The sequence below is a fragment of the Gymnodraco acuticeps genome, unplaced genomic scaffold (assembly GCF_902827175.1).
Source record: "Gymnodraco acuticeps unplaced genomic scaffold, fGymAcu1.1, whole genome shotgun sequence".
NCBI lineage: Eukaryota > Metazoa > Chordata > Actinopteri > Perciformes > Bathydraconidae > Gymnodraco > Gymnodraco acuticeps.
The window spans coordinates 33,648-59,620 of record NW_022990717.1 but is presented as its reverse complement, the minus strand read 5'-3'; the positions used below and the strand labels follow the sequence as shown (position 1 = coordinate 59,620).

General features: G+C 44.2%; 1 protein-coding gene across 1 annotated transcript in view; it reads right to left on the bottom strand.

The window, feature by feature from the left end:
* Positions 1-25,973, bottom strand: part of LOC117556348 (retinoic acid receptor beta) — a 64,738-nt gene that overhangs the window by 5,565 nt on the left and 33,200 nt on the right. The window contains exon 3 of the mRNA XM_034231639.1: positions 15,087-15,228. Coding sequence (XP_034087530.1) covers positions 15,087-15,228 — 142 coding nt within the window. The remainder of the gene's footprint in view (positions 1-15,086; positions 15,229-25,973) is intronic.

Genomic DNA, 25,973 nt, shown 5'->3' with positions numbered 1-25,973 from the left:
GCTAACCCTCCCGATTTTCGCGGGAGACTCCCGATTTCACGGCCCTCTCCCGGTTTCCTCCCGGGGTCATATTTCTCCCGCATTTCTCCCGATTTCTGACAAAATCAGATTTACTCTTTAATACAGCTACACCATTGTTTGGTTTCCATGGAAGCGCGTCTCTAGTAGCGCTCGCAACTGAAAGTCTGAGAGGGTGAGGAGTCACAGAAAACAGAACAAGAATGGACAACTCGACCCTCTGCTCACTCCTTTCCTGTAAAACACAGGTCCAGCCCACACACAGCTCCATGGTGGTGCTACAGGCCGCAAGGCAGTGCACTTACAACTACAATAAGCATGTTAATGTTAATCTAATACAGCTCCGGCGATCCACTAGCAGCCCCCTCCCCCCCCCCCCCCCGCGGTGGTTTTGGAAATGCTCCCGACTTCTGAGGTCTCAAGGTTGGCAAGTATGCACCGAACACGTAAGTTTGTTTGTCCTGTTCTGCTTGAAAGCAAGTCCCTGCCTCCTGCAAAGTGTTCAAACAAACGCTTCAACTCGTACCATTTAGAATCTGTATGTTTGAATATGGATCTTAAGTCGGGTGGCCATTTCCATAACACCAAAAAGGAGGACACTTTGGGATTATCTTTTAGTTTTTATCCTGGCTTCACTGAATCCTTCACACTCTAAACACAATGAGACTAGTGTACTAACCACAAGTTGAATGTCTATTTTCGATACTTTTGCCCTTTCCTGGCTGCTTCCAAGAGTTTTTTGTTTGTAAGGAGTCTCTGGTACATGTCTGTGCACTCAAATGTGAAGTTGACACAAATGTGCAGCTCTGCCTTGACGCTGTCCACATCCATACGATTTCTCTCATTTCTCCATGCGGAGGTCATCATTGAAAACACACGTTCTGTATGTGCATTGCTACATGGGATGGAGAAGATGTTGGCACTGATCTTCCTCAGATTCACAAGTGGGACTTCTGCTTTGGAAAACAGTTTGAGATACCGCTCCTCACTGTCAGGGCCGTATCCAGGATTTCCTAAATACCGAGGTCCAAATATGTTAGGGGGGTTTCGGGGATATCCCCCGAGATTTGGGGGATTTTCATGATCTAGTTAGGTGCTTTTTCAGTCCTGTGGGGGGTCACACATTGGATAATATATTGATTTCAAACCATGTCAGTGGGCTGACAATGTCAGCATCAATTATTTTTGAAAGTGTAATAAGAATCAGTTGATTGTTGCTATTAATGATCTGGAAGCAGAAGAGGCTAAAATGATCACAACACATTGTCAACATTCATTTTTGAGTACAAGGAGATCACTCCTCCGCTGATCCGGTTCAAGTCCGGGCTGCGGTGGTTTGTTGATACATGTCTTCTTCTGTTTGCTTTAACCGAGGCTACGTACTTATGCAGCGCCCCCATCGGCAGTAAATGGAAGTACTACAAAGAAGCCCGTTTAGTGCAATTATTTCACAAGTTTAGTTATACACAGCTCGAAAAAAATTACCGAGGTCCGGTGGATACGGCCATGCTTTCGACCATTCAGGATTAAATGAAGTCTTTTGTTTCGGCATTTCTGCGGTTTAACCCTACCGCTAACTAGGTGGAGTTGGCTCATGAGCTAGTCGGCTAGCGCTAACATCACTCTGTGCCACAGTGCCCTGCCGTGAACGTGACGTCAAGAAGCACATGGCTAATTGTTTACGTTTATTAACCAATGAAATACAAGATATTTATTTGACATCGCATTCAGCCAATATTTATACCCTAAAAGTATAAAATAGGGATGACCTCAAAAGGAGGACAAATGAGCGTCCGGCTCAAGGCTGCGCCGGCAGACGGGCACAGACATTGAAAACCGGACTGTCCGACATAAAACCGGACGGATGGCCACCCTAATCTTAAGTCGGCGTGACGTTGAAGCAGCGACCCTGCTGTAGTTCGTTCATAGCATAACGTTAGCATTTTGCTTCTGGCGACTAGATTTATGACTTGAAAATGATAAAAGTAGGGTAGACATGTGGAGATTATCCGGCTGAACAAAACGTGATCTGTTTCTTAAATGTGTCTCAACCACAGACCTTATTTCCAGCTATATCTAGCCAAAATCCTACGGAGAAATTGCATTGCGTTTTTGTCGAAGGAACCAGAAGGAGTTTACTTCCGGGTTTTAGGATGCGTCACTGTGGTTCTCTATGAGCAGCTCTCATGGGAAAGACCGAGACCCCGCCTCCGACGCTGTATCCAGTTCTTATTACACATCCATGGTCTACTCTAGACTCGCAGTGTTGGCGGTCAGAGGGGTTATGTTATGGTCTATAGACTAAAGTGCTTATCCCCATAATCAGGCATTAAACCCAGATGAGAGTCAACCTCAAATGTCACATCTGCTTTGCCAACAACGCTTTGTATCCTTCAACGGATGCACACAACTCAATACATATACAAATGTCATTTATATAATTGGATGCCTTTAGAAATATGTCATTAAATCAAATGCACAGCCACATCAGTCAAATCCACTGAGTGCCTATGCTGTGTGTGTTTACGTTGACATGTGGGGACATCTGACACCCACATCTCTGCATCTTCATTAGCGGAGCAACTCACAGCTTTAGAAAGACAATATGAGTCAATATGATGTTCAGTTTCAGAGACTGAGTGTTCTGGTCAGCCGTGGCCTGATTACCGTCAGAGTGCTGACAGTAATCACTCCATTCAATGTGACCTACATCTGTGACCTATATGTGCATTATAAGGCAGTATGTATGGGCGTCGCAGCCATTATATGAGGGTGGGACAAGTCCCCCCCACCTTTTCAAATGAATAGTTTAGACCCCGCCACTTATACCATGTGGAAAGTCCGTGAATCGGTCTATCCACTCGCCGCACTTTGTAGAGCGCTGTGTCAGAGCTTCACTATCAAATCCATTCCACTTGCTTATTGAGAGAATGTCCAAATCAATGAAACTCCGTACCATGTTTTCACTGCTACTTTGTACCAAGGCAGATTCTCAGAGCCGTGCACATGCTGCGTGTTTTGCGTAGCTGTGTCTTTAGTTGTAAAATTATGCGCGCCACAGTTTCCCCGCCGCGAGGCTCCGGCGCTAACAGTTCACGAGCGTGCTCCACTAGCACCCGGATATAAGGCGCTGTTATTAAAGAGGTGGAGGGAGAGTCCTCTCCTGTCAGACTGAGAGGCTGATAACTACAGCTCAGTGAGGTAAAGGACTCTCTTGCGGCTTTCACACCAGCGCTTTTCCCTTTCTAGCTTTTCTGGTTCAGCTCCGGTTTCCCTTTTCTGCTCCCGCTCCCTGCTTCATAAAATCTAAACCGCGCGGAAATCCCTCACATCGACAACAACAACAATGGCCGATTGTATTGAAGCGCTGTTCGCTTTGGTTATCCTCTTACAAAACCAAATGGAAGGCATCGGACGACTTTACAAGGGACGACTTTACTTGGAACTTTACAAACATCACATGCGAAATGCAAGACTTCTTTGTGGTCTTCAGCTTCAACGACGAATCTGCCCCCGCCTCGACGTAAGAGAGACGTAAGCGACGCCGCCTCTTAGCTCCGAAGCTCTTGCCTCTAGACCGACAATTTTTTGGAGCTGGAAGTGAACCGGATTCCGGAGCTAAGAGCCGGCGCCTCTGCGGTGTGAACAGGAAAAAACGGTACTTTTCAGGCTCCAGCTCCGAGCCGGAGCTGAAAAAGCGTTGGTGTGAAAGGGGCATCTGAGGGTTTAAAGTTCACTTTAGTCTAAGTAGTGGGTCTCAAACGGTTTGGTAATCATTTATGTAAATAAGTATTTCCAAGGCACACCTTTATTTATACCAAATTGTCCCACCCCCATTGAGGATGCTTCCTTCGCCCATGGCAGTATGTATATGTTGAAGACTTCCCACCACATCAACTGGACAGACAGTAGAGCAGACTCGGGGGACAATGCTAATGACTTCATTAGAAAACACTGGAATGGGACTTTTTACTGGGATTTCTCACTTCATACGTGGCAATGGTAATCTTCAAAAACCAGTGATGTCTGCATGATGGCTTATGGTGTCAGAGTTAGTCTGTTTCATAAGGGTTTTCTCAGTATATCTGAAATGACTAGGTTAGCTACGTTAGCTAGCTAGCTTACAGCAGATCTGCAGTAACACCAGAAGGAGTCATGTGACCACATTGTTAAAATAAGACCATCAAACATTTAGGTACGTTTCCAACAACAGAGACAGTTGTTCAGCTTTATGATCCTGAACGTCACCAAGCGCTCCCTCCCAGCTGTGTGCGTCACTCTTTAGTGTCCCCTGGTCTCCCAGTTGTGTGCGTCACTCTTTAGTGTCCCCTGATCTCCCAGCTGTGTGCGTCACTCTTTAGTGTCCCCTGATCTCCCAGCTGTGTGCGTCACTCTTTAGTGTCCCCTGATCTCCCAGCTGTGTGGGTCACTCTTTAGTGTCCCCTGGTCTCCCAGCTGTGTGCGTCACTCTTTAGTGTCCCCTGGTCTCCCAGCTGTGTGCGTCACTCTTTAGTGTCCCCTGGTCTCCCAGCTGTGTGCGTCACTCTTTAGTGTCCCCTGGTCTCCCAGCTGTGTGCGTCTCTCTTTAGTGTCCCCTGGTCTCCCAGCTGTGTGTGTGTCACTCTTTAGTGTCCCCTGGTCTCCCAGTTGTGTGCGTCACTCTTTAGTGTCCCCGGGTCTCCCAGCTGTGTGCGTCACTCTTTAGTGTCCCCGGGTCTCCCAGCTGTGTGCGTCACTCTTTAGTGTCCCCTGATCTCCCAGCTGTGTGGGTCACTCTTTAGTGTCCCCTGGTCTCCCAGCTGTGTGCGTCACTCTTTAGTGTCCCCTGGTCTCCCAGCTGTGTGCGTCACTCTTTAGTGTCCCCTGGTCTCCCAGCTGTGTGCGTCACTCTTTAGTGTCCCCTGGTCTCCCAGCTGTGTGCGTCTCTCTTTAGTGTCCCCTGGTCTCCCAGCTGTGTGTGTGTCACTCTTTAGTTTCCCCTGGTCTCCCAGTTGTGTGCGTCACTCTTTAGTGTCCCCGGGTCTCCCAGCTGTGTGCGTCACTCTTTAGTGTCCCCGGGTCTCCCAGTTGTGTGCGTCACTCTTTAGTGTCCCCTGATCTCCCAGCTGTGTGCGTCTCTCTTTAGTGTCCCCTGATCTCCCAGCTGTGTGCGTTACTCTTTAGTGTCCCCTGGTCTCCCAGCTGTGTGCGTCACTCTTTAGTGTCCCCTGGTCTCCAGCTGTGTGCGTCACTCTTTAGTGTCCCCTGGTCTCCCAGTTGTGTGCGTCACACTTTAGTGTCCCCTGGTCTCCCAGTTGTGTGCGTCACACTTCAGTGTCCCCTGGTCTCCAGCTGTGTGCGTCACACTTTAGTGTCCCCTGGTCTCCCAGTTGTGTACGTCACTCTTTAGTGTCCCCTGGTCTCCCAGCCGTGTGCGTCACTCTTTAGTGTCCCCTGGTCTCCCAGCCGTGTGCGTCACTCTTTTGTGTCCCCTGACCTCCCAGCTGTGTGCGTCTCTCTTTAGTGTCCCCTGATCTCCCAGCTGTGTGCGTTACTCTTTAGTGTCCCCTGGTCTCCCAGCTGTGTGCGTCACTCTTTAGTGTCCCCTGGTCTCCAGCTGTGTGCGTCACTCTTTAGTGTCCCCTGGTCTTCCAGTTGTGTGCGTCACACTTTAGTGTCCCCTGGTCTCCCAGTTGTGTGCGTCACACTTTAGTGTCCCCTGGTCTCCAGCTGTGTGCGTCACACTTTAGTGTCCCCTGGTCTCCCAGCTGTGTACGTCACTCTTTAGTGTCCCCTGGTCTCCCAGCCGTGTGCGTCACTCTTTAGTGTCCCCTGGTCTCCCAGCTGTGTGCGTCACTCTTTAGTGTCCCCTGGTCTCCGTTGTGTTTTGAGCTTTTGCAGCGTTTGGTTTCTGCAGCTTTTAGTAAACACTGCTCCTCAAGTTGCTGAAGATGTTTCTTGTGTTGATAAACTAACTCCATCTCTCGCTATACACACAACACAAAAACACTTTAGCCCTCGAGGCAGGGGGGATAGTTCAGATGATTGTATAGAAAAAGGGGGATGGTCCACAATCTGTTCACATGTGTCTGAGTGTCATTTGTCATTGTGGGCTGACAAACTGCGTCTGGAGTGGGGGGGTCCACACTGAAAGGATGTGATTTAGTAAGACAGCAACCTCCCCCCTAAACACACACACACACACACACACACACACACACACACACACACACACACACACACACACACACACACACACACACACACACACACACACACACACACACACACACACACACACACACACACACACACACACACACACACATCAATTACCAGCGCACTCCCAGAGCCAATTACAGCGAGCATGAGCAGATACATCCCCATGATATACTGGACAAGAGGCGGTGGAAATATAGAGCTTTTTAATACGCACTATTCATCTTTACTGCTCTGTAAGTGTCTGTTATGCTCCTTAAAGTCTGTTTTCGGTGTTAAATATGTGACTTCTTGCTCCCTGTGGTGAACAGCAAGACAAGAGGCTCCATTGGTGTGAACGATACGATGAAATAGGATCTAGGAAGTCCAGCTTGAGCCCAACATCAATGATCTGGAAACCCCAAGTTTCTCTCCTTTGTGTTGGCACTTATCAAACTATTGTTTTATTCAAATTAATTAAGGGTGTCTTTTGTAACAGTGCGGTTGTCCATGAGAAAGATATGATGAAATGGGATGACCAAAGTCAAGTTTGAGTATTAAGGCACGGACACACCAAGCCGATTTTGGCCGACGATGAGCGCCGATACGCCCTACTCAGATTGGTGTGTCCCGCACCGTCGTGTCTTTTCAGCCGACAGCCCCCCGGTTCAACATGTCGAATCGGTGGGCTGTCGGCCAAATAAATCACTCTGATTGGCTGTTCAGCTAGCGAATCAGTGCCTGAGAAGCGCAACGGAAGTGAGGGACCCAAACAAACGATTAAGAAGGCAAATGTGAGATTTCATTGAACTCCAGCTCTCGACACAGGTTCGGGAAAGCCCCGTGAGCTTCTCGCTGTAGAGAGAAAATGGAACGCTATTTGTTGTTCGTTTATATCACGCAGTCTGTTCTTCTTCTCTCGGTTATCACGCAGTCTGTTCCTCTTCTCTGTCTTCCGGTTGTTGCCTCTTTTGAATGACGAATACACACTACCCCCGCCTGCTGGTAAGGAGAGTTATTGCCACTCACGCAGGCGCAGTTCGTACGTGCTTCTTGGCCGTCGGCTGAAGTCTTTGCGGTTCCAGTGCGACACATGGCCGAGACGCAGAGACGCGAGGCGAGGGGTCCGTCTGTGTCAGCTCTTTGGTGTCAGCGTCAGATTCATGAGTCTGATGCTCATAAGATGCCAAAACTCTGCAAATATTAACTTTTTCTTTTTATTAGAGCTGTCTTTTTTAATATGGTGCTATTGTTTGTGTCAACCTGCCTTTACTCCCTGACTTCTAAAGACTCCTTTGTGGTTTAAGGGTTGTAAGAATTAGCCTATCAATTCGTTTTATTTCGGATCATTTCAACAACAACCTGTCCCTCAATTGCTCCAAGGCTGCTTTTACATTTTCTAAATATTTATAACCTTGAGGGCTTTAGAATCAATGCGTTTTGACAATGTGAATTTAAAGTGCTTTAAGTCTGATGTATTCATAGCACAAACATGCTGCTTACATTTACTTGCATCTAACTTGTGCTTTAACTTAACTCATGATGATGATGATGTATACATGTTTTCCAAATAGACAAACTCTATTAAAATCTATTTAAAATCAGCGTTAAGACTTGAAAGCAAAAGAGCTCCTCATGCACTTACAGCAGAGAAGTGTGTGTGTTTTGCACCGACTTGGAGTGTGTTTAACCCTCCGCTGAGTGACTACTTCAGGCTGTGAGGCTGTGAATGAGTGTGTGTGGAGTGTGTGTGAAGATGAAGGGTCGTTGAGAGGATTTCATCACGCTGTTAAACACACTCTCACAGCGACGCCTCCTTTAGTGAACGAGCGATGTCTGACCCTCTGTCTCTCTTCCTCTTCAGGTCTGTTTCTGCCTCTAGGTGCTGCATGGTGATTCTGTTCTCTGCTCTGCTGAGTCTTTGGGATGCTGGGAGGAGGCTTTTTATCTCCAAAAAAGAGGGCAGAAGGAACCCATCCGGTGCAGGGACTCTCATTATGTTGTCTGTGATCTGCACTCCTGACTAACACGGGGAAAATGTTTAATGTTTACTGGTGGCTAGGGGTGTAACGGTTCACTGAAGTCACGGTTCGGTTCATGTTCTACTGGTGGCTGTTTGGCTTTGAGCTCGGTTTTCTAATCTTGACTTCTTGGTCCCTGCGTTGAAAATAAGGCCGAGAAGTGGTGGTGATATAATGAAATATGATGCAGGAATTCCAGTTTGAATCTTATATCAATGGCTTTGAAGCATAGGCGGAGTTTGACATTTGCGCTTGGGGCGCAATTTTTTACTGACGTCAGTACACAGTCACAACTATTGTGTGGGGTGCTACGGATACAGTAGCAATAAAGCCAGCGCTCACCGCACTGAGTATGACTTTTCCACATACGAACACAACTCGTCCCGTCATGCCCGCCTCATGCCCGCCGTACACACACACTCATATGGAGGGGGCGGTCTCTCCCCCCAACAACATGCATTACATAACTATAAAACTTATCATCTTATACTTATTTGATAACTACTGTATCCCTTGGTTACTTGAACACGCTACAATATTATTAACCAGTGTCCTACCTTATTAAAATATTGATATACGAAATATTTACATTTGTACAGTTTTCGACGTAGTAATGCTGTAACATATTTCAGCCACTAGGGCCCCCCCCGCGCAAAATCCGCCTATGCTTTGAAGGCGTATCAGGTGCCACAATCTGCACACTATTCACTTTTTTGAAGGAAAATCGTGCATTGTATCCGTCTGTGTGAGCATTTGTGATCTTATTGTCATATTGAAATTAATTAAGGGATTCTTTTAGTGCTGTTTTCTGTCGGATCTATTCCTATTTATTTAGTTTTTTTTAGAAAGGGGCGGGTCATATCAGATTTGTTTCTTCTCCCTGCTCCTTTTCGCTCAATGGTGTTTTTGTAGAGACATGTTTTGTTGGCAATTATTGTACATTGGGTTTTGCGTACCGTGAGCGGGACAAATACAAATGAAATGAAATTGGTGCTACATGTTGACTTCTTAGTCCCTGCATTTAGAAAGGGAACAGGAGGCTCCAGCGGTGTGAATTATATAATGAAATATGATGCAAGAAGTCCAGTTGGCATTTTAGATCCATGAGTTTGAAGGCTTATCAGATGCAATAAAAAACTGGATGTAAAAAAGTAGTATATCATTGAGGTATCGCCCGTGTTGCTTCTACCTTTGATGGTGTCAACGTACTACTTTGAAATCTAATGAATTAGTGGACTTTGCATGGTTGATACATGGTGCAGTTTTCTGTCTGAGCATGCATATACTTCTCTGAACTTAAAGACTCCTTCTAGTCTTTTAGATAAAGCAAAATACAACCAGCAAGAACCAACACCACTGGATACTCCCTGCTTCTCTCTGTGTTTATAATACATGGAAGTAAAATATCTTGACAGTCTTGCACACATGAAGTAAAAGCTCTCTTTATGCCCTTCTTTTAAACATGTTGTGTGGATGCCGGATGTTTTTTAAGAAGCCGCCGGCTCACCATCTGTGTTCTGCACAATGTTTCTGTGAGCAAACAGATGCAGCGCTGAATAAACTCCATCTATCTGCAGCTCTCTAACACCGACCAGGTGGGAGTCAGCGAACAATGATCATTCTCCACTGGCAGCAGTGGGTTTAAAGCTAATGGTCCTGATGGGAGAAGGGGGGGGGGGGTGTCAGATGGGAAACATGCATTGTGGAAATATGACCTTCGAGCAGAGAGGGAATAGAGTGGTGCATGGATGTTGTATTTCTATAGTGGACCCTGAAGGCAGCATCTGAATCCAATGGGATTTCTCCGTGTGATTTTGGATTATGTCGGAAAATAATCTTAATTGCAAACAAACGTTTATGATTTTTACACGTTTAGTTCAGCAGGATAATCTCCACATATTAAAACCACTTTATGATTTCTGAAGTAAAAAGCTAATGTTGGGCTATAAAGGAACTACAGCACGGTCACATGACTTCACGTCACCACCGCTAAGCTAAAGACGGCTAATGTTGGGCTATAAAGGAACTACAGCACGGTCACATGACTTCACGTCACCACCGCTAATCTAAAGACGGCTAATGTTGTGCTATAGAGGAACTACAGCACGGTCACATGACTTCACGTCACCACCGCTAATCTAAAGACGGCTAATGTTGGGCTATAAAGGAACTACAGCACGGTCACATGACTTCACGTCACCACCGCTAAGCTAAAGACGGCTAATGTTGGGCTATAAAGGAACTACAGCACGGTCACATGACTTCACGTCACCACCGCTAATCTAAAGACAGCTAATGTTGTGCTATAGAGGAACTACAGCACGGTCACATGACTTCACGTCACCACCGCTAAGCTAAAGGCGGCTAATGTTGGGCTATAAAGGAACTGCAGCACGGTCACATGACTTCACGTCACCACCGCTAAGCTAAAGACGGCTAATGTTGGGCTATAAAGGAACTACAGCACGGTCACATGACTTCACGTCACCACCGCTAAGCTAAAGGTGGCTAATGTTGGGCTATAAAGAAACTACAGCACGGTCACATGACTTCACGTCACCACCGCTAAGCTAAAGGCGGCTAATGTTGGGCTATAAAGGAACTGCAGCACGGTCACATGACTTCACGTCACCACCGCTAAGCTAAAGGCGGCTAATGTTGGGCTATAAAGGAACTACAGCACGGTCACATGACTTCACGTCACCACCGCTAAGCTAAAGGCGGCTAATGTTGGGCTATAAAGGAACTACAGCACGGTCACATGACTTCACGTCACCACCGCTAAGCTAAAGGAGGCTAATGTTGGGCTATAAAGGAACTACAGCACGGTCACGTGACTTCACGTCACCACCGCTAAGCTAAAGGTGGCTAATGTTGGGCTATAAAGGAACTACAGCACGGTCACGTGACTTCACGTCACCACCGCTAAGCTAAAGGTGGCTAATGTTGGGCTATAAAGGAACTACAGCACGGTCACATGACTTCACGTCACCACCGCTAAGCTAAAGGCGGCTAATGTTGGGCGTGATGACGTATTTTATGTAGTAGAACCATATGTTAAAATCTCTTCAGCTTGTGTGAACCAGAGATCTTATTTCAGGCTAACAACCAAAAACACATCCAGAAAACCATTGACTTCCAGACCAGGGGACAGGAAGTGCTGATCGAATCAGTACTCATGACTTTACCACAGTCATGATCGTTCACCACTAAAAGAAATACAGACACAATTTGTGCAACGATGCATGCAATCATATACCTGCTGGTACACACAAACACACACACACACACACACACACACACACACACACACACACACACACACACACACACACACACACACACACACACACACACACACAAACACATCAATCAATGCTCTCTTTGTATAACAGCTAGTCATCTCAGCATCACATGATAGCACGATCATCATCTTCAGACCGAGCTCTCAACACCACTTTCATTATGATGTAACCACCACTGTAGGCTCCCAGGAGTTATACAGCCTGTGGTGGCCATATTGGATGCCTCCAACCCTAGGGACAGTGTTAGCTAAGAGAAGTGTTCCTAAACCTAATACCAGAGTTACATTACTCCTTTAGGATTATGTGTTAAGAAGTCCAAGTAGACACACCATTAACAAAGTGTATGGAAGTAACAGTAGACTCTAGTAGCTGCAGCTTGGATTACATTTTATGTCATCAAACCTAAATATTGAATTGAAAGACATTCGGACGCAGCAGTGATAACTATCTCACAATCTGCCAATTTGTCAGCAGAATATATTGAATTTTTAGATCCGAATCATGCCGCAGATACTCAAAATACAACATTTTCCTGACCCTAACCAAGTAGTTGTGCCTAATCAGATGCTGCACAGTAGGGGGCAGATGCCACTCTCGTGTTCCTGAACATACGTAAGGAAACACACGAAAAACTACTTTTCTGAAGACATAACAGTGTGAGGATACATTGGTTGCCTACAGGGCTAGCTAAAAGCCTCCGTACCTCTGGCACAATTCAGGGATATGATTGGACATTTCTAATTGGTGAACACTTGTATTAAAGAAGTAATGGTTGGGCATGTGTGAAGCTTGCAGTGGATTTTAATTATTATAGGTAAGATGAACCTTTCTCAAATGCATTTTGATGCTTGAAACATTAATAGATCTCCCCAACAACCAAAAGCAAATTGTTGTGCGTAGACGGCTCTGCTAAGATTGTTCCCTAGTTTAGGTTTCATGTTATGTGTTTAGATAAGTTCCTGTTTTATTTTGATAGTCTTGTCTACCCTCATGTGTCTAAAGTACGTTTCCTGCCTTGTCTGTTTTCCCACGGTTGTGATTGTCTAATTGTCTTCACCTGGTGTTGTCTGTCTAGCATATATAGTTCTCGTCTTCCCCTGTCTCGTTGCCAGATTGTCTTATGTGTTCCAAGCCTTCAGCGTAAGATCCTTTTGTCATCGTCCATAGAGTTAGATTAGTGTATTAGTAGTTTTTGTTTTGTTGCTTTATGTATTCAGTGTGTTATGACCCGTCTACATTAAAACACTTTATTTTGATACTTTGATTGTCTCTGCATCGTGCATTTGATTCCACGCCCTTGTACAGCCTTAACACAAATTCAAAAGACTTCGAGACAAGCAAACCAGAAGTGACTTATTTCCAGGTTGAACCACTCTGAAACCCTGAAGCCCCTGCAGAGAAAGCAACATCCCCTCCTTCTGTTGAGATCAGGAAGATACCATTAAATCACCTCCTCCATGAATATAGGTAAGGGAATCGTCCCCTCTCCCATCAGAGTCCCTGTGGGGGGGTTAGCCTGAGGACATTAAGACATCATCTTTTCCACGAGTCCTCTGCTGAGGTGTGAAACAGAATAAGAGAAAGGCATGGTCCCCCCCCGAGGTTTATGGAGCATGAAGTGGACCTGAGCTATAAATGCTGATGCAATCAAAGGATGCCAATAACCTGTGAAATGCAAACTGTTCCTGTGGATGGGAATGGAGAATTGTCTCCACACAGAGGGTCTGCATCCTGTTCTGTTTTAGCGTCACCCGTGGATGTTGGACAACACGTTCTGAATGATGCAACTCCTCCTCGCTGTGTGAAATACTGGCCTGTAACTCAACTCCAGTGACTCAGAAGATGATTGATCGTCCCCGCCTTACTGATAACAAAACATTAACAGATAAGATCTTATCCGACAGACACAATGCTGTCCACTCATATTAAAGGGTAACTTCTCACACTTACACTTTACTATCCCTTAGGTCATGTAGTCCAACGTATAATAAGCAAACTACTAAACTAATAAGGAGATTAGAGACCATTTTTGCCAATGATATCCAACAGTGTCTCAATTTGGATACTTAATACACTGCATGTCTCACACGAATGAAGCAGTGTGTGAATCTCGACCATGTAAGGATGTCTCAAATGGCACATGGCGGCTGTTCACTGTTGGATAGTTAGAGAGCTTAAAATGTTATGATACCAAATGATTACAAACTGCTCAATCAACCCAAATCTTAACGGTGTTTAACAGTGTTCAAAATGTGTAGTGTACGTTACATAACACCACACTGTATAACTTTTTTTAGTTCTGTGTTCACTAGAGCAACCGCAATCACTGCTGGTTGCATTACTTGCATGACGTAGCCAAGATGGTGGTCGTTGAGTGTGATGTTATGCTCATTTTGAGATTGATATTTGTATTTTGTGCCTCTAAGTAACAGGCGCGGTTCTAGGGGGGGGGGCCTAACACTGACCTCTGACCCCCTTGTGGCCCCCCTAAAAATGAAAAGTGAAAAAAATGAAAAATGTATGATTTATTGAATGACGGAATAGGCGGAACTAACGTTATTCGTCATTCTAGTCGGACTCATTAGAGCGGTGCACTCACTTTCACTGTCCGGCTGAAGCACGCGAAAAACAAACACTTTTCATCTCGGATCATCAGAGGCTGTTGCATCCAAGAAAGACTGATTGAAACCTAAGTTTCGAGAGACTACCACGATAATTGAAGGTGAGTTAAACTATATCCGTGTAATTGTAGATGTAAAGTAGAGCTGTAACTGTTCATTGCCTTTATTTTTATATAAATATGGTGTTAGTGCAAACATTGCACTATAACTTAAGCTGAAGCTAACAGTAATAACTATAAGATCTATCTGAAATAAATAAGTGTACTGAAACAAATACCAATAACTATATTGCATTGTTTTCTTATACGCAATTACTTCATACTGTCTAGTTCTCTTTTTCGTCCTGCATTTATTGTGCCCCCCTCAGAAAATAACTGGCCCCCCAGTGGCCCCCCCAGTCAAATTGGTCTAGAACCGCCACTGCTAAGTAAGGCCCCTTTAAGTTACAAAATTACAAAACTTGACTTTGACAGAAACTCAACTTTTGTTTTTGCTGAACCTACCAAGAAATGTTGTGGGGATAGGAGGGAATATAATACGGTTATTATACGGTTACATATAACGTTGTCCATAAACTACATGTCCCACAATGCATCTCATTTTGTGACATGCGCACTGAAGAGACTTGTAATTATTTGCCCTAGACTTCTGCTTTCAGACGTAGTTAATTATGAAGTTATTACCCTATCCGATAATAATCCAATGCAGAGGCAATAATGTCATATAATACATTATTTTATATACATTATATATTTATATAGTCTTAAAGTTACAAGCGGCCCTTTGAGTGCAACCTTAATGAAAATTTGGCCCGCGATGAAATAGATTTTGACACCTCTGATGTAAAGAACTTTGTGACGTTGTTTTGAAAAGTGCTGTATAAATAAATAAAGTTATAAGTAAAGTTATATCAGCACACTGTGAAAGTCAGGTGTGTAACTCACACTCTTTGGACATCCCCACTCCGAAGCACTTCTGCAGGCGGCAGTACTGACAGCGGTTCCTCGTCACCTTGTTGATGATACAGTTTTTGTCCCGGTGACACGTGTACACCATGTTCTTCTGGATGCTTCGCCGGAAAAACCCCTGAGGAAACAGACAGAAAGAAGAGAAGAGGGGGTTATTCATGAAAAGGAGACGTTAACCTAATTTCCCTTCTAATCTGCAGCCTCCTGTTTTTCTAAAACACTCACAAATGAAATCCCCCAGCCGCTGGATATCCTAATGTCACGAGTCTGTTCAACAATGTGCTGGATGTTTTGTCTTTGCCATTAAGGAGAGACGAGAGAGTCCCTGCTGGGCGCATCAAATGCTGCATTCATGCTCGGAAACAGAGAACCTCGGGGTATCAAACACAGGGAGGATGAGGCTTTATGGAAAAATATGGGAGGATTTTGAGCGGCACGTCTGAAGGTGACTTTGAGCTCCAGTTGAAGACCAAAGACTCTTCGCTTTCAAAGGAACGCTTTCATTGTGATTCAGCAGAACAGCGGTTAATAGCTCTTAATTAGGCTCATTCAATGGGTAAAAGAGATATGAGGAATTAAACTGGACTTGTCACATACACAGAGAGACTTAAATTCCTTCTGTAACCAACAGATTCTGCGGAAAGCAGAGAGCATCCTGAACTCTCCAGGTCGTGTACTTTCACATGAATCTCGTCTGTTGCCATCAGGGCGAAGATATGCTCTACCTGCTCAAAGGACTAATCGCTTTTCTAAATCATTCATCCCTTCTGCACTCAAACTTTTAAATTCTTGAAAAGGCTTTTAACTTGATTATTTATTTATTTATTATTGTGATGCTTTGAACTATTTATAGTGTAAATTGGAATGATCCACATCTGTGCTCCCGGGTGTATCTGTGTGTTTTCTTCTTGTATGTTCCTGCCTGTGTTCATGACATAAGCTGCTGCTCATAACCAATTGCCCCTTGCAGGATTAATAAAGTTGTTGATTGATTGATACACATTGGAGCCTGAGGCATGCTGGGACTTTTGGAAATGTTATGACACAGCCTTTAAAAATAGATACTAATATAATCAAACTAAGTTATGATATGAACCCATGAACCAGAGATGGTCAACAGACACTAGCTCACAATGGTATTAATGAAGTGGCCAAAGTCCAATTAAGAAAGGCTCTAGTTGGACATTTGTCAGGTGATATCCACGCCTAATAATCACACTTTTCATTTTCAATTCTTTGCCTCCACCAAGGACGTTATGTTAAGCAAAAGTTGATTTGTTTGTCAGAAGGATTACGGGAGAAATGAAAAGCCCTATGCATCAATGGCAAAGATTAGGGTTAGGGTTACGTTTTATATAAAGTGTTACACAATATGTGAGCTGTTATAACATAAGAAGCATATTGTGTGCTTGTTCTGAAACACACAATACATCAAGCCAGCATTGTTTGCAGTCAAACAAGCAGAATTCAACTCTCTATTTCATTTGTGACTTTTTGTTTTTTCGATTTATCAATATTTAGTTTTTCGAGGCCAGGAAATAGATAAATAAGGACGTCACGCATCCGTTAGCTGACAACATATTAACATTATTCCAATGTTGGTACACAGAAACAGATTCTCTGTAAAGTGACGGAGAGCAGAGGAGCGAGTCGTCACAGATCTCTTCTTCTTCTTCCTCCTCTTGATATTAATATTCCGATGCTCTGGGGTCTTTTGCAATGACCGTCCATCATGCAGGCCCTTGTGCACATGTTTGCAGGCGTTTGTGCCTGAGGAGCCTCGTTCAGTATAAGTGTGTGTGAGTGTGTGTGTGGGTGTGAGTGTGGGTGAGTGTGTGTGGGGTTAAAACTCCATTTGCCATCATGCCTGTGACAAATGGGACCTTGCCTTTTCATTAGAGAGGCAGGATGCATGATGGGTAACAGATTAGATCACAGGACTGAAACGGCTGAGTTTCAAGCATCCGTCAACCTCCAGATCCCCCCAGCACGGATACTAACAGCCAATCAGGTGTCAGCTTCAGTCCCGAGGTCACCTCCCCTCCGTCCGTATTATTCACTCTCCTAATAGAGGCCTTTATCCTGGCTGATGTGAGCTGTGTGTGTTCAGAGATACACCTGAGGGTCTAATAATGGATGACCATATGAGTGTGTTCAGGTTCGGTGAAGAACCCAAGGCTGCTCCGGTACTTATGTCATCCAAAACTGAGAGCATGCAGGTCACTTAGCCTTCACAATCTGTGTGTGTGTATGGTGTGTGTGTGTGTGTGTGTGTGTGTGTGTGTGTGTGTGTGTGTGTGTGTCGTGCTCTCGCTGCAGACACATTCGCATTTCGTGAGCTTCAGCTCCTTGCAGCAGGTTTCAAGGCCTGCAGAGCTGCCGTCATTTTAAAACTTCCCTCATGCACATTATTGATACTGAACATTCAAAATATATGAAGAGATGGGGGAAGGACATTTTTTAAGAAGTTATCGAGTGTTTACTTTCACAAAACTTGTGATTCAGGGCAAGAGTTATTTCGCTTCTCTTTGTGATGTTTTATGTAATCAGATCCAGCTGGAACAAGGTCTTCAGGCCGTCTTTAAAACTGTTTTCATTAGACCTACTTTATTCTGAACAATCTTTGAGGAATCTTCTCGTGAGGAGGTCTCCCCAGAGTGTCCTTGCAAAACTGTTGTCCCTGTTACTCTGCATAACGCAGACGTAGTTACTAAGATATTTCTTTAAGATTTCGAATAAAAACAGTTTTAAAGGTGGATATAAGCTTTTTAAAAATGTGTCTTTTTGACCTTCCATGGTATGTTATTGCATCAAACTCTCTAAACCTTGCACGAGCAAATCCTTAACTCTCACAAACTCTTTCAAACGTGGGGAAATAAACTTTAATAGTTCAAATGCATTAAATGACTTAATTAAAAGTACAAAGCAACTCTGAACCTCCCATAGAGGACCTCTTGTTGTGAACCGTCAAAAGTGCTAGTCAATCATGTTTCATGTTTATGTTGTATTGTTTTTCACTTCCCGTTTTGTTTTGTCACGTCTCATCTCAGGTCCCTTGACTCCCTTTCCTCATGTGTTCTCCCGCCCTCATCAGTATAGCCCCGCCCCTGATTGTGTTCACCTGTGTCTTGTTGTTGAGTGTTTAAATTCCCCAGTCTCCCAGCATCAGTTCATCTTGTCCTCACGACAGAGCTATGCTCTTCAGCTCGCTTTGATTCAAAGCCTATCAAAGCTCCTGAAACTTATTATAACTTTAGTTCCTCACGTTGTGAGTGATTTTCTGTTTCGCCTTGCTCAAACCTTTTTTGTCATCTCTTAAGAGCGATCTTCTTTTGTTACTTTTTTGTGCAAATAAAGTATCTTAATTGTACTTTACCTTTAGCTCCCGGGTCATAACACCTCTTGCATGTGTGGCTTTGAAGCACTTCTTTGGGTAAATAAAGGATAGGATCAGAGGATTCCACTGAAGGAATTACTCAAACACAAGGATGCTAAATTCATCTTTCTCTCAAAGCTCCATCTGCTTACAGCGCGACTTCAAGGTCATCCTTTCAGTTTGAATCAAAAGCTCCTGAATGGATTATAAGATGGGTCGAACCTCTGATCATGGTTTGAATATAACAAATATCGATAACAAACATTTCTTTACAAACCAGGGAGAAAAGATGCTTATTCAATATCCAATTGAAAGGCACCCATATCCATTTGTTTTACATTAAGCTAACAGCTAAACTGTGTTTGTCCAGATTACACTTAGGGCCGCACGATTTGGGGAAATAATGTAATTGCAATTTTTCTGACAGATATTGCGATTCGATTTGCGATATTTGTTTTTAAGCTACCCAGCGGAAGTTTATTGTAAAATGCGGCCATGTCTCCGGCTAGGAAGGTCGTATCAACGTGCTCCTGTCTCTAGCACCCCGCAGCCCGAGCTACGAGTGAAAGAACTGAACTTACATGAAACTTCTGTTGGGTTGCTTTAAAGTCGAGCTTCAGTTTCAGATTCACCCTGTAATAGAAACATGTGATGGAGCGTTACTAACCTGACTCAGAAAGCATCTAAAGCTCCATTGGAAGCCATTTGGAAAAGTATTTCAAAAATACTTGGAGGTGATTGGATCAATCTGTCTGTCACCTGCTATCACTTCTGATTAACAATGGCTGGTACATGTGGAGCACAGCACTTCTGATTGGTTAACAATGGCTGGTACATGTGGAGCACAGCACTTCTGATTGGTTAACAATGGCTGGGACATGTGGAGCACAGCACTTCTGATTGGTTAACAATGGCTGGGACATGTGGAACACAGCACTTCTGATTGGTTAACAATGGCTGGGACATGTGGAGCACAGCACTTCTGATTGGTTAACAATGGCTGGGACATGTGGAGCACAGCACTTCTGATTGGTGTGGAGGACTGACACACAAGAAGAACAAAAAACAAACAAAAAAACAAAAAAAGATCGCAGGCTTTGCGATTTAATAATTGCATCATTTTAAATTGCGATTTCGATTTAAAATCAATTGATCGGTCAGCCCTATACTCTATTCATATTTGGAATATAAAGCTTAGGTTAAAAACGTGACCTTATTCTATATAACTTCTGTGTAAAACCTTTATGAAAAAAGTCTTGTCAGTGTTTTGGGGTGGAAAAGCCGGATTTGTCAGCTTACAAATCCGGCTTTTCCACTTATACATTAAGACTTTTCATGTTTTAGGGTTAGGGGTTAAGGGTTATAAGATCCTAATATAACTCCTGAACGACCATTACACACACATTTGGTGTGTGTAATGGTCTCCTTTCTTCTCTCATGTGTACCAGGTTTGGACCGTCTAGCCTCTTCCTTTGATGTAGCTATCATTGACACCCATTCTAGCTGATCCTCAACACCGGAGCCCCTCAAGGCTGCATGCTCAGCCCTCTCCTCTACTCCTTGTTCACTCACGCCTGCGTGGCCACACACAGCTCTAACACCATCGTGAAGTTTGCTGGCGACACGACCGTCATCGGCTAGATCACAGACGGCGACGAAACGGCGTACAGAGAGGTCGAAAACCTGACATATTGGTGCCAGGACAACAACCTCCATCTCAACGTCAGCAAAACCAAGGAGCTGATTGTGGATTACAGGAAGCAGCAGAGAGAGGGACACGCCCCCATCGCCATCAATGGGACTACGGTGGAGAGAGTCAGCAGCTTTAGGTTCCTCGGTGTCCACATCACTGAGGACCTGACATGGACTCATCACTGAGGACCTGACATGGTCTCATCACTGAGGACCTGACATGGACTCATCACTGAGGACCTGACATGGACTCATCACTAAGGACCTGACATGGACTCATCACTGAGGACCTGACATGGACTCATCACTAAGGACCAGACATGGACTCATCACTGAGGACCTGACATGGACTCATCACTAAGGACCAGACATGGACTCATCACTGAGGACCTGACATGGACTCATCACTAAGGACCAGACATGGACTCATCACTGAGGACCTGACATGGACTCATCACTGAGGACCTGACATGGTCTCATCACTGAGGACCTGACATGGACTCATCACTGAGGACCTGACATGGTCTCATCACTGAGGACCTGACATGGACTCATCACTGAGGACCTGACATGGACTCATCACTGAGGACCTGACATGGACTCATCACTGAGGACCTGACATGGTATCATCACTGAGGACCTGACATGGTCTCATCACTGAGGACCTGACATGGTCTCATCACTGAGGACCTGACATGGTCTCATCACTGAGGACCTGACATGGTCTCATCACTGAGGACCTGACATGGACTCATCACTGAGGACCTGACATGGACTCATCACTGAGGACCTGACATGGTCTCATCACTGAGGACCTGACATGGTCTCATCACTGAGGACCTGACATGGTCTCATCACTGAGGACCTGACATGGACTCATCACTGAGGACCTGACATGGACTCATCACTGAGGACCTGACATGGACTCATCACTGAGGACCTGACATGGTCTCATCACTGAGGACCTGACATGGACTCATCACTGAGGACCTGACATGGTCTGATCACTGAGGACCTGACATGGACTCATCACTGAGGACCTGACATGGACCCTTCACACTAACACCATCACCAAGAAAGCTCGACAGCGGCTCTTCTTCCTCCGCAGGCTGAGGAGGTTCAATATGGACTCCAGGATACTCTGCACCTTCTACAGCTGCACCATAGAGAGTGTCCTCACTGGCTGCATCAAGGCCTGGTACGGCAGCTGCACCGCCCTCAATCGTAAGGCTATACAGAGGGTGGTAAAAACTGCACAGCACATCACCAGGACGGAGCTGCCATCCATGGAGGACCTTTACTCCCAGCGGCTCAGGAAGAAATCCCTCAGGATTATAAAAGACCCCCATCACCCCAGCCACAAACTGTTCAGTCTGCTGCCGTCTGGCAGGCGTTACCGCAGCATCCGGACTAAAACCACCAGACTCAGGGACAGTTTCATCCCACAGTCCATAAGACTGTTAAACACCTGAACTGCTGAAACAACATCCATAACATTCCTCTGCTACTTAGTCATTATGTCCCTAATATATCATTCCAATAACTTGCATATAGACTTGTATTGCACTATTGCACTTTTTTTAACTATTTTTCTTTTTGTATTTACTATTTACTTGCACTATATGTTTCTGTTTATCTGTTGTATTGTGTTGGAGGAGACGGTGACCTAAGATTTTCATCGTCATAACTACACTGTAGCTATGTTCGTATGACAAATAAAAACCTTGAACCTTGAACCTAACTTTGTGAGACTCATATAACTCCCGAACGGTAATTACTACAACTATTTAAAAACGTAATAAATGGTGCAGAGAGCGTCTTTTTAAACTTCCATTGTATGTCATTGCAGGCACAAATTAAAACTCTCAAAACCTTGCACGAGCAAATCCTGAACGATCACAACATTCTTTCAAACGGTGGGTAAATAAACTTTAATACATTTAAAATGCCACAAAAGCTTAAATCCTGAGTTCAAAGCAACTCTGATCTTCCAATAGATGATCTCTTGCATATGTGGCTTTAACGCACATGTTTGAACAGGTAACTTATTCTGTTGTGATCCTATGTATATGACACTGTAAGTCATATAAGTATTCATGTACCGATGTGACTGCACGAATACATGATCGACCACTTGTTAAATGTTCTTTCAGCCAAGACTAGAGCAAAAAAAAGAAGGCATTGGTTAAAATATCTTTACAGGTGCTATAATAATTAGTTCATTTGTACCATGGCTGTCAGGTCTTATACTATCAGTGTGTTAGAAATCAGGGGTTCCCAACCTTCATTGGGCCAAGGACCGGCAGATACATTAAAAAGAAATCGCAGACTAGTTGTCAATTTTAACTGATTTTTATATTTACTCACCAGCAGGTAGCAACAGAGACTAACGGAGAGTCCACACTACAGCTTCAATAAAAGCTTGGAGCTCGGCGTGTCTGAAGCTTGGGGATTTATTCGAGCAACGCGACCAACAACCAATCACATGAATCTCCCGCCCCCGACATACAAAGCAAAAAACACCCGGAGATTTTATGCGAGCATATATATATATATATATATATAAACTCCCCAAACAGGCGAAAACCTACCAGTTTCACCCACTGTCTCTGCCACCTCCCTCCATGCCTGGTTCCTCCGGTTTGTATCCCGGTAGGTGAAGAGGGTCTGCTCATACAAAACCGGGGTGATTCGCTACGGCGATAATTAGTTTCTACTCCATCTTTTTTGAAATATAGAAATGAACGGCGGGATATCTCTCCCAGCTTAGACGCGGTTTTGATTGTGCTACGGCTTGAGCTGTCAGATTTTCAGAAACGGGATGTGATTGGCTGGCGCTGGCTACTCCGGCGTCTCCGGCGTCAGAAGTTGAACATTGTTCAACTTCTGACGCCGGAGACGGACCGCTATGCTGACCACAATTCAGTTCGGTGAAAAGCGAGGCAACGTGACGTCACCCCATTCAAAGTGAATGGGCAGACACGTTGGAAACCGTTTTTGAAGCTGTCGAAGCTGTAGTGTGGACGGGCCCGTAATTGTTGTGTAACAGCCGTGAACAAATACTAGAACAATATGCATCCAAAACATATTAACAACGTTTAAAAAAAGAAAGAAACCGGTTTTGGTTTTGTTTGTATGATTTACGGATAATCCAGTGAATGCTGGAAAACGAGGGAGAAGGCGCATTATGAAGGAGATGTGTGTGTGTGTGTGCAGGGCCGGCCCTCGGCATAGGCAGTATAGGCGAATGCTAAGGGCGCATCAACCCCTAGGGGGCGCCGGAAAAAAAGAAAAAAAAAAGTTAGAAATTAAATAAAGTATTATTATTTTTTTTTCATAATACACAATTTCCCGATTTGGATCAACAAAGTACATCTTATTATCTTATACTAACAGAACTACGCGTTACAGCGCCCATAAAACTATGGCACACCCCCCAAAAAATCAAGTTGAACTGCCCCAGTCCCAGTAAAAAGGTTTATGTGAAATTGTTCTTTTTTTTAAATAATGGTTTAGTGTGCAATTATAGGTTTTAATTTATTTTGTATTTGTATTTGTATTCATTTAAAATAAATCAAACTCCCAAAAAACATACACAGCTTCTGTGTGCTTTTATTAACATTGGAATTTACATTGTAAGCGGCCGCGGGGGTGAGAGCTTTAGAGCTCCTCCTTTAGAGCTTTAGAGCTCTCCTGAAAGACTGAGAGGCTCTGATAACCTCAGCTCAGTGAGGTAAAGGCACACCTCTATATGATCATTATAGTTATAAAAAAATAAGAGAATAGATGAAAAACAGGTATAAATACTGACAGTACAAAAAAGTTGTTATTAATAAACAAGAATACAGTTTGAAAGGGGGAGTGATTTGTAAAATATCCATAAAGAAAAAGAAAATCTGTTTACAGGCTCTGTTTCATATGGGTGTTGAGAGATGTATCCATAGATCTCTTCATGGTTGCTCTCAAAGTGCACCAGATTGATGCTTTTAACTTCAACCATTTAAAAAAAAAAGTCTTCCCGGGGGCATCTTTCTGTTTTTGATGGACATTGCCACTACCGGGGGGGGGGCGCCAGCTAAAATCTTGCCTAAGGCGTCAAATTGGTCAGGGCCCGGCCCTGTGTGTGTGTGTGTGTGTGTGTGTGTGTGGTGTGTGTGTGTGTGTGTGTGTGTGTGTGTGTGTGTGTGTGTATGTGTGTATGTGTGTGTGTGACACTGGCATTTGCTTTCAGAAGATATTATGATAGTCTCGTTCGTTCCGGTGCACACACATGCGCCTTGGTGACCAGACATCTCCTTCATAAAACGAGTAATAAGGGAAATAATCTGGCAGTTCGATAAGTGTAGAGGTGTGTGTGTGTGTGTAGAGGTGTGGTGTGTGTGTGTAGAGGTGTGTGTGTGTGTAGAGGTGTGAGTGTGTGTATAGAGGTGGTGTGTGTGTGTGTGTATAGAGGTGTGTGTGTGTGTGGTGTGTGTAGAGGTGTGTGTGTGTAGAGGTGTGCGTGTGTGTAGAGGTGTGTGTGTGTAAAGGTGTGTGAAAAGTGACCAGAGAGGAGTGATGATTGGTTAACGCGGGGTAACATTTCAGGGTAAGCCAATCAGAGACAGAGTTGGGGCGGGTCTTGCCTTATGGGGAAAATCAAAATACACAGACACACAAACACTTGCTAACACACACACATACACGGCAACGCCCACCACCAGCACACACACACACACACAACACACACACAACACACACACACACACACACACCACCACACACACACACACACACACACAACACACACACACACACACACAACACACACACACACACACACACCACACACACACACACACACACACACACACACACACACACACACACACACACACAATGGCAGATGCAAGTATCAGCGAGAGCAGCAGCGCATTTACAACTTGGAGATATAACCACTATTTTCAATTTGTGGTGGATAAAGGACGCAACAAGTATTACTGTGACAATGTAAACTGTGTGCAGGACAGAAAGCATTGTCTTCCTGTTGCCACAGAACAACACAAACACTTGTATTTTATTGTTATTATTTTTAAAGTAAAGTAAAGTAACTTTTATAATTAGTAGTAACTAATAAAGGCAACTAGTTACTTTTTTGAGAGCAGTAACTATAACTATTACTAGTTACTTTTTAAAAGTAACTTGCCCAACACTGATCTCCAGTAGTTCCTCAAACAGATGCTGGACTCTCTGTACTTTAAACCCACAGAGAAACACAATGCATGAGAAAGACTCGATCATCACATCGGCTCTGTTCCTCTTCCTCAGTCTTCCTCCTCCTCCACAGTGTTGACCTGCAGAAGCTTATATGTGCAACCAAAGGACACCCTTGAGCTGAGTGTTGTAAAGGTTACTAAGATATAAAAACAGCGTGGGGGTTAAATAAATGAGAGGATCAGAGGTTTCTGCTGAATGAATCACTCAAAACACAAGGATGGTAAAACTACCTGTCACAGCATCATCTGCGTACAGCACGACTTCAGGGTAATCCTTAGTTTGATAGTGAAGCTCCTGAATGGGTTATAAGACAGGTCTGAAACTCTGTTGATCATGGTTGAATGCAACTGTAGAACAAACGTTTCTTTACAAACCAGTCGACAAAGGATGCTTATACAATATCCAGTTGAAAGCATCAATAGAATTATTTTTTACATTAAGCTGAGAGCTAAACTGTGTGTATCAAGAACACACTCTATTCATATTTGGAATATAAGGCAGTGGGTTAAAGACTGGACCTTATTCTGTATAACTTCTAA